General features: G+C 34.8%; 1 protein-coding gene across 2 annotated transcripts in view; it reads left to right on the top strand.

Moving 5' to 3' along the window:
• LOC149233606 (indole-3-acetaldehyde oxidase-like) overlaps positions 1 to 17,624 on the top strand; it is a 292,839-nt gene that overhangs the window by 163,872 nt on the left and 111,343 nt on the right. For both annotated transcript variants that reach the window (XM_089379807.1, XM_089379806.1), the window contains exon 6: positions 15,607 to 16,575. In XM_089379807.1, coding sequence (XP_089235933.1) covers positions 15,607 to 16,575 — 969 coding nt within the window. The remainder of the gene's footprint in view (positions 1 to 15,606; positions 16,576 to 17,624) is intronic.

The following is a 17,624-nucleotide window of genomic DNA, read 5'->3' as shown; positions in this document are numbered from 1 at the left end:
TCCAGATATAAACATTTAAGCACATTTAACTATACCATAACAGAAAAAGACTTTAAAAGGAATTTCCAATTTTCAATTAGTCTTTTTTTTCAGAATTTTTTAATTTTTAATTTTTATTTTTTATGAGATTAAACTAAACTAAAACTTAAAGATTAAAAACTAAGCTAAAAGAAAATGAAATTTAGACCAAAGACTAAATATATATACAGATGAGATGAAATTTAATAAAGAAATTTGCTAAAATCTAAATGAGACAGAACAAATCAAAACTTTTTTATTTTTTGATTTTTTAATTATACATATTTTTTTTGTAAAATTCAAGGATTAAACTAAAATCTAAATAAAATTAAAATCTAGTCTAAAAAGAACTCTTTTTTTATGCCTTTTTAATATTTTTTATATTTTCATACTTTTTATATTTTTTATTGTTATATTCTTTAATTAAATGAAAAACTAAACAAAATAACTCAAAATCCTAAATATTAATCTAATCTAAATCTAAACCAAATTCAAAATTAAAATTCTCTTATCAAAATAAAATGGAAATTAAAATGAAACTTAGACTAAACTAAAACTAAAGACTAACAAAAAAAAATCAAAATTTAATCTAAATTAAACAAAAACCTAAGCTAAAACTAACCAACGCATATGAAAAACCCCAACTCGTCAAGAAAAAAAATTGCATTTAGTTTATGGCTATGCAGGTTTGCGTGAGAGGAATTTGTCGGCAACAGAGATGAGAATGAAATGGCCGGAGAAGGAGCTGCGTGAGGGCTAGCGAGGCAGCGTGGAGAGGGTGAGCGCGGGTTAGGACAGCGGATGGGGGAATTGCTGAGCAGTATGGCAGCGTGGAGCTGGAAGATCCATTGGCAGAAGGCGAAGGATGAATGACGTGAGGACGTTATTGCAGGTTGAGGATGGGAGAGATACGCTGAGGCTGACAGCGTGAGGAGAGGAGTGCGCGCAGGATGAAGGTTGATTGAGCGAGGGAATGAGGGATGTAGATGAGTGATGGAAAGGAATCGTAGCCGCAGAGGATTGCAGGTTTTAGGGGCGTATGGGCATCATGGAGCTGGGGTTTGGCACGCAAGGATGGAGACTGCGTGCCACAGCGTGAGGGTTTTGGCAGCAGAAAGGTGGAGGTTGCGGTGAGAAGGGAAAGCTAGCCACAGGGAGAAAGCAATCATGCGTGAAGGAAGAGATGGATAGTGGATTAGGGTGCGAAATGACCAGTGTAAAGAAATTGAGGGACTGCAGCGTAGGAGTTGGGAACAATCCAGGAGCCTGCTTAAAAAAATTTCGAAAATTTTCCAGTGGAAACGAAACCCCAGCAGACAGATAGCTGGGTGCTGGTGTGGTGAGCGATATGAGCTGTGTGGAGCTGACAGATTACTGAGAAGAGGGCTTGGCAGCAATCTAAAAAAATCTCAAAAATTTTTCTTGCAAAGATGAAACCCTGGCCCTGGGCAGCAAAACTGTACACCCGAAAAAAACTGATTCTGAGGCTAGATCTTACCCTTTAGGGCCTAGATCTGGCTTCAGACGAAAATGCTTTCTTCCGACCTACAACCTGCAATAACAAAAACCGAACACCCAGAAATAATATATGCAGGGATTATAACTAAAAACCCTAAAACCAACTAAATGATTACAATATTCACAGTTTAAAGGCTCTAAATAGCCAGATTTATTGTTATGCCACAAAAATATCTTCAGAATTTTAAACTTAATGTGAGGTGCTTCATAGAACTCTTCGTGCATTCACCAGAAAATTTCAAATGATAAGCCCGGGATCAAAATTGGCTGGGCTCTTCAGAAAATGCAATTCGGGGTTGGCTGGTTTAGCTGAGAACTTCCCTGAACGCCCGGTAATCTAAAAAAAAAAGGATTTCCTGCACAGCTTAAATCAACCATTAACGAAGAAGGAGAAAACGATACTAAAATCCAAATGTAATGGAGATACCTGCCATCATATTAAGAAATTTAACTACCATTCAAACCCTAGCGACTAAACAAAATACTTGTGTTTAAAATCACTCTTCATCAAGCTATCATCAATGGCTAAAAATAAATTTATGCAGAAAAATAAAACATTTTACAGCAATTCCAGAAGAGTAACACCAACAAGATTTCAACCCCAAAGTCTTTCTTTATTGCACATGAAAAATGACTACAAGAGAGCTTTCTTTAGCACACGACTCTAAGATCGAATGATCTCAAATGACCCCTGACACCCTATTTAAAGGAAAATTTCCCAACGGCTAGTTCGAGTGATCCATGTCAAAATGATCTCGACCGTCGATGAGGATCAAAATCTCTTTTAATCTCATCCATCGAAATTTTAAATGCATTTTAATATATTAAAAAATTAAAATCTTGCATTTATTTCCTCAAAATTTTGACTTATTATTATTTTATTATTTTATTTTAGTTTTCAAATTTTTATTTATCTTTTTTAATTTATTTTTAAATTTTATTTAAATTTTTTTTTTAATTTAATTATTTTTTATTATTTATTTTTATTTTTTATTTTTATTGGGCCCTTGAACTTAGCCTTTGGGAATTTTACCTAGGACCTAGGACCCATGAGGGGATTAATTATTTTCTAACCCTCAAGACACTTTACATCATGACTTTCACAATTTTACATCTCAAGGGGAAAACCCATTTGACATAGACCCTCATAGACCACCCAGTTCTGCGACACAAACATAATTTAGCAGATCAAGCAATTTGAAATAACCTAACCAAATAATTGGGATTATTTCCAAATTACTTTTACATAGACTCGAAGCACACTAGGATTCCCCTAAGATTCTAATGACAAAATCCATTCCGGCTTTGGGGTTAGGCTGAAGGAAAACTCTGCCGATCATGGATCGGTGAGACAAAAAACCTTCCGGAACGTAGATTATCACTAGAAAATTAGGTTTTCCTAGGCAATTTACATACATGAATCAGATCTGTTAAGATTATTTACAATTTATACATGCAGACTGGGTTTACAACATAACATGATCGGGCTGATGATGACAGTCGAATGGCATGGACACGTCGATCAAGCGCTATCCCTTTTGCGAAAAAGGGGGTGTACTGCTATGGGTAGTTGACACGTAGTGGTCAACATCTGGCTCTACTTGGGGACACGTTGCTGCACTGTAGGAATGTGAGAATCCAGAATCTGCATCCACGCAACACACAACAAAACATAAGTAGCATCCATCCAAAAATCATCATATAACATTAAGCACAGGAAAGATGTAAGATCTTCATTTATTAACTATCTAGTAACATGAAAAGTAAATCTAATCCTAAAACAGAAATGAATAATGCTGAAAAACAAGGAGTAGGGTTAGAAATACAGAGGATGCCCCATGGCATCAGATGTGTTCAATATAGTGTATACTGAGCATTTGCCTGCTTCTAGGCAAATCTGTCGGCTTCTTCTTGGATGTGCCATGTCCAATTTTTCATACGGTAGGACTTTTTCCTATCCGAAAATCAAGCTGCTCACAGCCGTCTGATGCATCAAATCTTCTTCTCGTTCTCTTTCTTTTGCATTTTTTCTTTGTGGCACGCTGTATCACTGATGACGTGGAACTTTCTGCTTCAAAGCTCTCAGATGAAGTATGTAAGATATGCGTGACATGTCTTTCTTCATTTTGCATCTGCCCTGTCAAGGATGACCGATGGATTAATCTCACAGGTGCCATGAGTTATAACTTGATCTTCTATGGTTGGTGGATTAACCGTCTGAGCATCAACCTGATTATTAATTTCCCTTTTATCCAGGTCACTTTCATTTATCCACTTTTCAATGGAACAAAGGACCTCATAATAAGATGGAGCTTCTTGTAGCAGATAATGAGGATTCTGATCTTTTGACGTTCCCTGGTTTCTTTCATCCTTCGACCGCTCTTGAAATTTCTGAACTTGTATTTTAATGGCATCCATCTGACTAGAGTGTTCAACCTTCATAGCACTGATTTCCCTGGCATGGTCTTCTTCCATGGTCAGTAACTTATTCTGAAGACATATTTGACTGGCTTCCATATCTTTTATTACTTTGTCGTCCTTTGCCTTTATGGTCATCCAGCAATGTTGCATAAAGTTTATCTCTTTCTTATGATTTTCTTGCATGGTAGCCAACTGATTATTATGATCAAATGTCATGATAGTCATTTCTTCATCCATAGTTAATAACTTGTTTTGTATAGAATTAATTTCCCTATCATGATTAGCTTTCATGGTCTCAATTTCCTTAGCATGCTAACTTTGCATGTCGGCTACGTGATCAGAGTGTTTAATTTTCATGATTTCCATCTCCTTATCACGTTTTTCTAGGCGGGGACACTGTGCATCCTGAGAATCCTTGCAACCTTATCAGGATTCTCAGGATGCACAGTGTCCCCGTGACCTTTAGGCCCCTTAACACCATTCGTTCGTTCCTCAGATCAGTTAAGGATCCTATTGACCCCAAAGATATGAAAGGGGTTTATATGATCCCCTGCTCCTGTGGGACCCCTTATATTGGTGAAACCGGTCGCTCCATTAATCAGAGGATTAGTGAGCACGCTGCTGACCTTAAACATAGGAGAGTTAAGTCTTCTGCTTTAGCTGAGCATGTGGAAAAAACCAATCATCATGTTTGCATTGAGGAGGCTAGTGTTATCGCTAAGGTTTCACATTTCCATCATCGGAAATTTAGGGAAGCTATTGAGATTGAAAAGAGATCCAACAATCTCAATAGAGATGATGGCTGGAAAATCAGCAGGTGCTGGGTCCCAGCGCTTTCTTCTTAGTCGTTTTTCCTGTCTCTTTTATTATTTATATTTTGTTATTAGTACTTTTAGTTACTATTATTTATTAGTCAATTACTAGTGAATATACAAATAAGAAACTATTAAACATTTCTTTACTAGTAATCGTTTTTCTTTATATTTAGTATTTATTGTTAATAACTTATTTCTGTTATTATTATGATGTAATATTAGTATTAGTATTTATGTACTTAATCACTTAGTATTTTAATTATTATTTATTTATTTAATTATAAACTATTACTAAATACTACTATGTAGCAATATAATAAACGTCTATGAAATACTGTTATTTGGTAATCGTTTTTCTTGTTATTGATTTATTTTAATTATTATTTAGTTTCTATAACTTAATTCTTTTATTATTTTTTCATTTATATAAATTAAATAAAACAATGTATTTACTTTTATATTTATTTATATTTTTCATTTTTTCACTTATTTATATATTCATTCATTTATTTAATAAATAAATAAATAAATAAATTATTATTATTATTTTTAATTCTTCTTTTATATAGTTATATATTTATTTAATAAATAAATAATTTATTATTATTTTTCTTCATTTGCTTATTTATCTTACACCTAATATAACTAAATTTATATAGTTATATATGAATTTATATTTATTTACCTCACTAATAATACCATTTATATAAATTAAATAAATAATTTACTTTTGCTATTATATTTATTAATTTATATTTTTATATTTATTTATTTATTTAATAAATAAATAAATATAATTTATTATTATTTATATATTTATATATTTATTTAATAAATAAATAATTTATTATTATTTTATTTATATATATTTAGTTATCTCACACCTAATATAACTAAATTTATATATTTATATATGAATTTATATTTATTTACCTCACTAATGATACCATTTATATAAATTAAATAAATAATTTACCTTTGCTATTATATTTATTAATTTATATTTTTATATTTATTTATTTATTTAATAAATAAATAAATATAATTTATTATTATTTATATATTTATATATTTATTTAATAAATAAATAATTTATTATTATTTTATTTATATATTTATATATTTATTTAGTTATCTCACACCTAATTTAACTAAATTTATATAGATTTATATATATTTATTTATTTTTGATTTATTTATTATTATATTATAATTTATCATTGATATATTTAGATATTTATTTCTTACCTAATATAACTAAATTTGACCTTGCTCCTTAAGTCAACCTTTGGCCAGGTAACCGTTGGTGTCTCTGCTCTAGCTATTTAAATAGGCTAAGCTGGATCTGTTCTTCAACTTGTCCTGACGATGAACCACACTGGTTGGTTCGAAACGCATCGACAAATGGTTTCTCATGTGATTTTCGCCGAAAAATCTATCATAAACTTGTTATGGATCACAGAAGCCTCAACTCTACAAGTGAAAGAATCTTCAGGACAATTATTAAAACAATTCAAAGCATCACCCTCTAAAGAAAGGACAAAAAGACGCATTTTGACATCTTCATGATTATACTGAGGAGATCTACAATATATAATCATTATACGAGTAAACTTGCTTAAATGCTTTCTAACAGCGACTGTATCATCACCTGAGAACAAAGGTAATTTAGAAATGGCCACTTCCGGAACATCATGGAGAACATCAGTAAAATGACATGGGTTAAACAAATAATCCATGATGAATAACGAGGGACCAAATGGATGATAGAGAGAGATCCTGGTTCAAGAAAACCAAGAGATGAAAGAAGTGGAGTCGCCACTTGAACAATGAATCTAATTCTAGGATTCAAAAAGCAACAAGCAGATATGAGGGAGGCTTCTTGTTTGGGAAAAAATAAATGAAAAGAAATGGAGTTGCCACCCAAACAAGAAACGAACTGAAGAGTAGGTGCTGAAGGTACGATTAAACGATATGATGAAAGATAAAGTGATGAAAAGATCAAATGATGCCAAAGAATGTTGGCCGTTTGATAGGCTAATGAATGGCGGAAAAGATGAGATGATGCCAAAAAATGTTGACCTTGCCGGCTCAAATGAAAAGATTCGAGATTCCAGATGAGAGAGAAGAATGAAGATGAAATGTCGTTGAAACGTCAGGGACAGAAAAACTCTATCCCCGGCAGCGGCGCCAAAAAATGTTGTCACACAGATTGTCCAGGCAGCGCGACAACGCTCAGACCGGGGCTGTCACCTTGATCCCCGATCCCTTCGTTTAAGCCGTCTCCTTGAAGCAGGCTAAGGGGGGTAGACCCTATGGGAAAAAGGAAGACCAACTGGGAACCAGTTGGGTTGGGAGACACAGCATGGGGAAACAAGCACTTGATCAATTTTAGAATTTGATTAGATCTTTAAATGCTTAAGATCAGTGCCTTATGGAGTTAATTAACTGCTGCTGCTTGTGAAGTAATTTAACGATTGCTTGAAAATATTTACAAGATTTCAAACATGTAATGCGCATAATATAATCCAAGCAATGATTAATTTCACCAGATGTAAAATATTCAATAGATGGGCGATGTTTTAGCAAATAAATTTGAAGAGATCAAATACTTTAAGCAACCACGAAATTTAAATGCTAACCAGTTTCGAATAGTTAATCTCCAGATATAAACATTTAAGCACATTTAACTATACCATAACAGAAAAAGACTTTAAAAGGAATTTCCAATTTTCAATTAGTCTTTTTTCAGATTTTTTTTATTTTTTTTTATGAGATTAAACTAAACTAAAACGTAAAGATTAAAAACTAAGCTAAAAGAAAATGAAATTTAGACCAAAGACTAAATATATATACAGATGAGATGAAATTTAAAAAAGAATTTGCTAAAATCTAAATGAGACAGAACAAATCAAAACTTTTTTATTTTTTGATTTTTTAATTATATATATATATATTTTTTGTAAAATTCTAGGATTAAACTAAAATCTAAATAAAATTAAAATCTAGTCTAAAAAGAACTCTTTTTTATGCCTTTTTTATATTTTCATACTTTTTATATTTTTTATTGTTATATTCTTTAATTAAATGAAAAACTAAACAAAATAACTCAAAATCCTAAATATTAATCTAATCTAAATCTAAACCAAATTCAAAATTAAAATTCTCTTATCAAAATAAAATGGAAATTAAAATGAAACTTAGACTAAACTAAAACTAAAGACTAACAAAAAAAAATCAAAATTTAATCTAAATTAAACAAAAACCTAAGCTAAAACTAACCAACGCATATGAAAAACCCCAACTCATCAAGAAAAAAAAATGGCATTTAGTTTATGGCTATGCAGGTTCGCGTGAGAGGAATTTGTCGGCGGCAGAGATGAGAATGAAATGATCGGAGAAGGAGTTGCGTGAGGGCTGGCGAGGCAGCGTGGAGAGGGTGAGCGCGGGTTAGGACAACGGATGGGGGAATTGCTGAGCAGTATGGCAGCGTGGAGCTGGAAGATCCATTGGCAGAAGGCGAAGGATGAATGACGTGAAGACGTTATTGCAGGTTGAGGATGGGAGAGATACGCCAGGATGAAGGTTGATTGAGCGAGGGAATGAGGGATGTAGATGAGTGATGGAAAGGAATCATAGCCGCAGAGGATTGCATGTTTTAGGGGCGTATGGGCATCGTGGAGCTGGGGTTTGGCACGCAAGGATGGAGACTGCGTGCCACAGCGTGAGGGTTTTGGCAGCAGAAAGGTGGAGGTTGCGGTGAGAAGGGAAAGCTAGCCGCAGGGAGAAAGCAATCATGCGTGAAGGAAGAGATGGATAGTGGATTACGATGCGAAATGACTAGTGTAAAGAAACTGAGGGACTGTAGCGTAGGAGTTGGGAACAATCCAGGAGCCTGCCTAAAAAAATTTCGAAAATTTTTGTGCGGAAATGAAACCCCAGTAGACAGATAGCTGCGCGCTGGTGTGGTAAGCGATATGAGCTGCGTGGAGCTAATAGATTGCTGAGAAGAGGGCTTGGTAGCAATCTTAAAAAAATCTCGAAATTTTTTCCTGTAAAGATGAAACCCTGGCCCTGGGCAGCAAAACTATACACCCGCAAAAAACTGATTCTGAGGCCAGATCTTACCATCCAGGGCCTAGATCTGGCTTCAAACGAAAATGCTTTCTTCCGACCTACAACCTGCAATAACAAAAACTGAACACCCAGAAATAATATATGCAAGGATTAAAACTAAAAACCCTAAAACCAGCTAAATAATTACAATATTCACAGTTTAAAGGCTCTAAATAGCCAGATTTATCGTTATGCCATAGAAATATCTTCAGAATTTTAAACTTAATGTGAGGTGCTTCAGAAAACCCTTCGTGCATTCACCAGAAAATTTCAAATGATAAGCTCGGGATCAAAACTGGCTGGGCTCTTCAGAAAATGCAATCCGAGAGTTGGGTGGTTCAGCCGAGAACTTCCATGAACACCCGGTAATCTAAAAAAAATAAGGATTTCCTGCACAACTTAAATCAACCATTAACAAAGAAGGAGAAAACGATACTAAAATCCAAATGTAATGGAGATACCTGCCATCATATTCAGAAATTTAACTACCATTCAAACCCTAGCGACTAAACAAAATACCTGTGTTTAAAATCACTCTTCATCTAGCTATCATCAATAGCTGGAAATAAATTTATGCAGAAAAATAAAACTTCTTACAACAATTCCAAAAGAGTAACACCAGCAAGATTTCAACCCCAAAGTCTTTCTTTATTGCACATGAAAAATGACTACAAGAGAGCTTTCTTTAGCACACGACTCTAAGATCGAATGATCTCAAATGACCCCTAACACCCTATTTAAAGGAAAATTTTCCAACGGCTAGTTCGAATGATCCATGTCAGAATGATCACAACTGTCGATGAGGATCAAAATCTCTTTTAATCTCATTCGTCGAAATTTTAAATGCATTTTAATATATTAAAAAATTAAAATCTTGCATTTATTTCCTCAAAATTTTGACTTATTATTATTTTATTTTATTTTTCAAATTTTTATTTATCTTTTTAATTTATTTTTTTAATTTTATTATTTTTTATTATTTATTTTTATTTTTTATTTTTATTGGGCCCTCGAACTTAGCCTTTGGGAATTTTACCTAGGACCTAGGACCCATGAGGGGATTAATTATTTTCTAACCCTCAAGACACTTTACATCATGACTTTCACAATTTTACATCTCAAAGGGAAAAACCCATTTGACATAGACCCTCATAGACCACCCAGTTCTGCGACACAAACATAATCTAGCAGATCAAGCAATTTGAAATAACCTAACCAAATAATTGAGGTTATTTCCAAATTACTTTTACATAGACTCGAAGCACACTAGGATTCCCCTAAGTTTCTAATGACAAAATCCATTCCGGCTTTGGGGTTAGGCTGAAGGAAAACTCTGCCGATGATGGATCGATGAGACAAAAAACCTTCCGGAACGTAGATTATCACTATAAAATTAGGTTTGCCTAGGCAATTTACATACATGACTCAGATCTGCTAAGATTATTTAAAATTTACACATGCAAACTAGGTTTACAACATAACATGATCGGGCTGATGATGACAGTTGAATGGCACGGACATGTCGATCAAGCGCTATCCCTTTTGTGAAAAAGGGGGTGTACTGCTATGAGTAGTTGACACGTAGTGGTCAACACCTTTTCCTTCTTTTGGTCATCTAGAATTCCTTCTAGCAACTTTCTTTTCTTGCTTGAAGATGAAAGTACTTCAACCAACTCAACATGTTGCACATCTTCGTCATCATACCTTACCAGTGGATCCCACACAAGGTGGAATGTGGACTATTTGTGAGGCACTTGCTTCTTCTAAGTAGAGGTGAACCTTCTTATAAAGATTCTAGTGGAGGATCTTGATGATCCCCATTCTGCAAATGCTCCTTTCTAATAATGATGATGTATGATGACCTCTTTTATCTTTTATCTTGCTAGATGACTTTGTCCAACCATATATACTACTATTTCGGTTGTTTTTTCATGCTTTCAATGAAGATACCATGAGTTACTTCCTTTCTATCATGATGATTGCTTTATATAGACTTCAACTTTGGCTATATCATGCTTCTATGATGATGTCATCTCTATCTCAGCTATAATGCATCCTATCATACTTGTGATGCTTTCCATCATGACTACTATCTTCTTATAGACAAAGTGAAGGAGGTTATTTTAGTCATAATAAAGGTCTTTCACTTCCTCCTTTGACTTCTTATTTTTAGGTTCTTCCACTTCTTCGGTGATATGGGCTTCATTTCTATCTTTTCTTTTCTTGTTGTCCTTTTTGAGTTTAGGACAATTCCTCTTAAAGTTCCCATATTCATTACATTCATAGCATTGGATCTTTGACATGTCAAGCTTCTTCTTTTTCCGAGGATCAAACTTTCCAAACTTCCCTTTCTTTCTAGCCATAGCTGCATATGCTTGAGTTTGTTCACTTGATCCAACATCGCTCTTTGCCTTCAACCTAGTTTCTTCAATCTTACATAATGACCAAAGTTCACTGAATGGAGTGGCTTCCTTCTTTCCATAGATACTTGATACAAAGTTGCCCCATTCATTAGGTAGTGCATTGAGCACAACGGTGGTCATTTCTTTATCAGACATTATTTCTCCTAGTTCTTGTAGTTGATCTCTTATTTGTGATACCCTCATAAGGTATGAGGCTACCCCTTCTTCCTTTGATACCTCTATTTTGTACAGTTCGGTTCTCAATGATATGACTTCTCCTGTAGTGCTCACAAAAAACAATTCTACCAAGTTTTCATAGATTTCTTTTGACGTTTCCATCTTAGCTACATAAGGGATGAGTGAATCCTTGATTGATTCTATGAGAATTCTTTGAGCCCTTACTTCCCCTTTCATGTACTTCGATAGTGTTTGAGATTGCTCTTTAGATGGTTTGGAGATTGAACCCTTAACATATTCGATAACTTCATTCTCATGAGGATCATATCTATCCTCTTCTTCCATGCAAGGAAATTTGATGACCCAATAGTTTGTTGCTTTCCTTGCAGAATGAGGTCATGTTGATAGTAGATTCAGACGTAAAAATAAAGATACTTGTCAAGTGAAGATGCTCCTTTGAAGGTGATATCTTCAACTTGATGCCTTCTTGATGATATTGATAATTGGAGATGCCTTTCTTCAAAGATGCTGAAGATGTGATTCTTTCTTCAATGTGAGGGAGATGGCCTTGATTCCTTTAATGATGGCAATGCTTCTTTTTGCTTCTTTTGGATGATGTGAGCTTCCCAAGAATGCTTCAAGTGTAGAGTCCTTCTTTGAATGAGGTAGGGTCTTTGAGGTCTTCTTCTTCTACAAAGTGTTGATCCTTCTAGATGATATGATCCTTGTAATGAGATGGGTAGTCCTCTTTGATGCTCCTTAGTTCCTTCCTTCAAGATGATGTGTGGATTATTCCTTCTTGATGATCTCCTTGTGCTTGGCCCTTATGTATCCTTCTTCGAGTGATCTTCAAGCTGCCTCTTCTTATTTTGTCACCTTAGCTCTGATACCATGTTGAGAAATCAAGGGGCAACTTAATTAGATGATTTCTCTTATTTTGATAACTGCTTGTGATGTATTTTTACTTAACTTGATTAGCTTCTTCTTTTTCTTGATTATTATTGTGTTTGCTATCATCAAACAACTACCAAACAATGAAGATCAATGAGATAAGAGGACACAAAATATAGGCTGCAAGCCAGTGCCAAAACCTCTCCTCTTGAGAGGAAAACCCACAAGAATTCTTCTCTTCTTATAGAATGTTCAGATGATGAATTCCAAGACCTAAGACCCTTGACAAAGACCCCTCCAAGACCAAGCCAACTTTCCTTCTTGATGAGCAATTTCGACCTAGCAACTTCCAACAACTTCGACTTAGCAACTTCCAACAATTTCGACCTAGCAGCTTCTAGCAACTTCGACCTAGCAACTTCCAGCAACTTCGCTTCCCAACAACTTCTTCTGTAACTTCGACTTCCCCAACAACTTTTTCTGCAACTTTGTCTTCCCGAACAACTTCTTCTACAACTTCAACTTCCCCAACAACTTCTGCAATTTCGGTCTAGCAACTACTTTAGAAACCCTAACACGAGAGAGAGAGAGAGGTCCAAAACTTTGATCTTGCTTTTCTTCCTCTTTTCCTTGATTTTCTTCCTTTTCTTTTTGTCTTCCAGCTTCTTTCTTGAGGAGATCAAACTTGCTTTTGTTCTATTCAAATGGGGTCGAGTTCCTTCTTATATATAGTCTTCCTTGGAGGTTGAATAACTGTCCATGAGGCCGACTTGTTTTGGAGGGGGTCTTTTGTCTTACAAAAATTATTTTGACATAATGCAATATGCCCAATAGGGTCTTTAACATATTACAATGACTCTTTTGACTTCATGATAAATTCCTAGAAGCACTCAATGGGTGCTTGACCTATAAATAATTATACCTTGAGCATGAAACCCATGCATCAAGAATGGCAATAATAAATTTATTTTTCTCTTTACATCAAATAGATAAGATCATGATTACATTAGACATTATGAAGACCAAACCTAGTTACACATTTCAATACTTTTGAAAATAACATGATCTCCACAGTCGATTTTTTATTTTTGAGAAAAATTTCGAATTTTTCTAAAATCCCCTTTTTCTTAGTCCAAAAAATAATATTTTGGACTTTTATCCTAAAACAATTCACCTTAACTTAACCACCAAGGTCCAAGGGGTCAATATCTCTTAGAAAAACCATTTTTGCCTTGGTAGAGGACCTCCAAAATTTAATTCTTTTTTGACCCACGATTTTTTGATGATTTTCCACTTGGAGAGAATTTAGTTTATCTCAAATTATTTTTTGACTCACAAATAAATTAATAATTAACTTTTTGACTAATTATTTCTTCTTATTTTTGCCGGAAAAATTAATTAAAAGACTCCAAGGGAATAAATATTTTTCAACCCTCCAAGTGTGTCTATAATAAAATAATTTAGCCATGGTGTCTAAATATGAGTAACCATGCACTAAATTATTCCTAAACACAATTTTACATCAAATATTACATTATCAACCCTTAGAAGGGGAAATACACATTTAGACATAGACCCTCAAGACATTACCCAATTCTGCGATACAATATGATCTAGTATGAAAAATACATAGACTCGATAAACACTAGGACTTACCTAAGATTTCGTCAAAGAATTCCACCCTAGCTTTGGGGTATATCTGGGAGAAAAACTCTGCCGATTATCCGTGTTTAAAAACACACATAATTCAGGGAGGTTAAAAAACTCCCTAGGATGAAACCCTTTGAGAAGAATCATAGGCTTACCTAGGTGTTATTACATGGCTTAATAGTCATACTAAAATCATTTACAATAAATTTGCAGAAATTGGGTTTACAATGATAAAAATGAAGTTGGATGATGATAAAGATCCTTGAAAAATATTTGTCCGCTGCTTTGTACTCTGCTTCTCAGAACTGTTGACACAAGTGTGGTTAACAAGACCTACTCTTCTAGATCTCTCAGCTCAATGCTTCTAGAGAGTCTTTCATCATGAGTTTCTCTACCCTAGCCTTGGATCGTAGGAGATGACCACTTAGTGAGATCAACGACTTAGAATTGCAGCTTCTGTTCATCATGATCATTATCATCAACATATAATGGCTTCAATTAATCTTGAGCATTCCCACTTAGCATAAGTTGAGACGTTCTCCTAGGTTCTCGAGTTTTTGACAAAGATTCTTTCATACTTTATTTCTATCTTCTTTTTCTTTGTCATTCCCAACTTTGTATCTTATTACAGAATTTAGGTCTTAGACATTGGATTTATTGTCTTCTTTTTCATGTATTTTAATTCTGATGGACCAAGCAATCCCTTTGACCTACTTTCGATCACTCTTTGGACATTAATAAAATTGTCTTATCTTCTTTGAAATTTTAAAGTAAATTTAGATACCCATTGGAGAGATGAACATCCAGTTCCATTTGTGTGAGGTTCCAATCTATTTTTTGGTCTTGGTTAAAGACAGTCAAACTTGGTCAAACTGAGGTTTAAATAAACATTTGCAGTTTTCAGAGTTGATCACATTTTTGGAGATCTAGTATCGTGTATGGTATGGGCTGAAATTTAGTGGCAATCATAGGCTATTGACTTTTGGTCTGTTTTTAGCAACGAGACTTTTCGGGTTTTGGCACCATTTTTAGAGAACCAGGGCTGCGCATAGCTGTTGGGTCAAGTTTCAGCGATTCAAATAAATTTGGTTTTCTGTCAAATTTTCGGGGTCCAGATCAAATTAGATCCTTCTAAGAGACACTTGGTGTCCTTTGAGATGATTCAGCTATTTTAAGAGGTCTATTCTTAGAATTTGATCACTTCACTTTATTGCTATTTTTGGAGGAGGATATTGGTTTGTTGGTCAACAAAAGGAAAAAATGTCCAAGCAAAAACAATAAAAAAAGTAAGCAAACCCACCTTGGTAAAAGTGGATTGAACATGGTTATAGGGGAATTTTATTTCCTTCAATTAATGTAGATAGTTTATCATTGCTGGCATCATGTCCAGTCTGTCGTTTTCCAGGCTTCACAGCCTTGATTGTATATTCTTAAATTCTGCTGTTTGATAATGATTATCTTAAAATATTTTATTTGGAGAAATAGCTTAGTTCTCTGGATAACATTTTTTATTGAAAAATAATTTCTTTTTGGCTGAAGCAGACTGTATGATATTTGTCTTTTTATCATCAATTTACTGAATGTGAATAATTGTTCAGGTTGCAGTTGCATGTTCAGTAGCTGCATACAAGCTGAGGCGGCCTGTCCGAATGTATCTTGATCGTAAAACAGACATGATCATGGCTGGTGGGCGTCACCCTATCAAGGTAAACTACAGTGTTGGGTTTAAAAATGATGGAAAAATTACAGCATTGCATGTGGATTTATTTATTGATGCAGGCTTCTCAGTAGATTTAAGTCCTGCCTTGCCCCAGAATATAATAACATCAATGAAGAAGTACAACTGGGGAGTTCTGTCATTTGAATATAAAGTATGTAAAACAAATCTACCAAGCAAGTCTTTCATGAGAGGCCCTGGAGATGTACAGGGATCTTTTATTGCAGAAGCTATCATTGAGCATGTTGCCTCAATTCTAGGCTTGGATGCAAATACTGTAAGAGAGAAGAACATACACACTTTTGAAAGTGCTGAATTTTTCTATGGCTCCTGTGTTGATAGCCCCCTTGCTTATACATTGCCTTCAATATGGGATAAACTGAAACGTTCTGCTTCATTGGATGATAGAAGGGAAACTATTAGAAGGTTAAACACTAGTAACAGATGGCTGAAACGAGGCTTATCATTAGTTCCATGCTTCTTCCAAGTAATGCTGTCACCTAAACCGGCAAGAGTAACAATATTCCGGGATGGTTCTATCACTGTAGAGGTTGGAGGAATTGAGCTAGGTCAGGGACTTTGGACAAAAGTGAAACAAATGACAGCATATGCTCTTGGTCAGCTGTGGAATGATGTATGTGAAGATATTATGTCAAAAATTAGGATAGTACAGCAAGACACTATAAGTTTGGCACATGGAGGATTTACAGCTGGAAGTACCACATCTGAAGGAAGCTGTGAAGCAGTTCGAAATGCTTGTAATATTTTAGTTGAAAGGCTTCTCCCAGTTAAGAATATTTTGGAGAAGACGAAGCCCAGTGGTGTTTCCTGGGAGGACTTGATTTTGCAGGTATGTTTATAATTCTTCGTTTCCATTTTGTGAAACTTCCCAGCACTCTAAAGAATAGGAATGTGTTATTGACATTGTGTTGGAGATTAAGGCTCACTATTTCTGTTATGCTTTTCTGTGAATTGTATTTATAGATATGGTGATTTTTATTGTAATTTTATCTATATCTTCTTTTGACCATTTCTGATCTAGCCTTGTCTATCCTTTCATAAGGTTTATAATGCTATGGAAAAGTATTCGTATGAGATGAGGTTAAATGAATCAAAACCCAAGACTTGTCAGGGGTTAAGTGGTGGTAGAAATGCCACTAGTCACTAGCGTTTCATGGTATACTTTGGGTCATCAAAGGGGCTTTTAATTGGCTGGTTAACCGTTAAACCATAGTTCTAGGAAATTCTAGAACATTCATCTGTCCCACATATAGAGACAATTACCCAAAAGTTTTCCTAAGGGGTTTATTTGCTGTGACTCTTGGGATCATACCATGAGAGATCGGGAGTCTTGTCCCTTGGTTGTATGAGAAAATGGCATAATCAAACTAGACTTTTTTGCAATACAAAAATTACAAATTCTTATCTTTGCAGTAGATGTATTAAATTGAACAATGTTGCACAAAACTTCTAGGAACTTGGCATTTCGGGCCGTACCCGTGCTTAAAACTCTATGTTGTCACACAAATTATCTAGGCACTGCGACAACGACTCAGATTAGGGGCTGTTACACTGATCCCCAATCTCTCCGTTTGAGTTGTCTCCCAATAGCAGACTAAGGGGGGTTGACCCTATGGAAATGGAAAGAGGAAAAATTAGTTGGTAACCAACCAATCTGGGAGACACAGCTAAGCAACCAATAATTGTTTAGATTGTGCAAGATTTTAAGGATTCACACTGATTTGAGGAAAGTCATACCATTGCCTTGTGGAGTCAACTATCTCGTGGAGGAAATAAGGTCTAAGTAAAGTATGGGAAACTGCTGCTAAATGACTTAACTGTCTCATATGCAAATGCAAAACTTAAAGCTATGTGAAATGTAGGGACTTGGTTAATTTT

Source organism: Pinus tabuliformis, chromosome J, assembly GCF_031772625.1.
Source record: "Pinus tabuliformis cultivar Carrire ecotype Pingquan chromosome J, CPIR1, whole genome shotgun sequence".
In the NCBI taxonomy this organism is placed as follows: Eukaryota; Viridiplantae; Streptophyta; class Pinopsida; order Pinales; family Pinaceae; genus Pinus; species Pinus tabuliformis.
The sequence above is the reverse complement of the archived record's forward strand: the minus strand, read 5'-3'. Positions and strand labels throughout refer to the sequence as shown.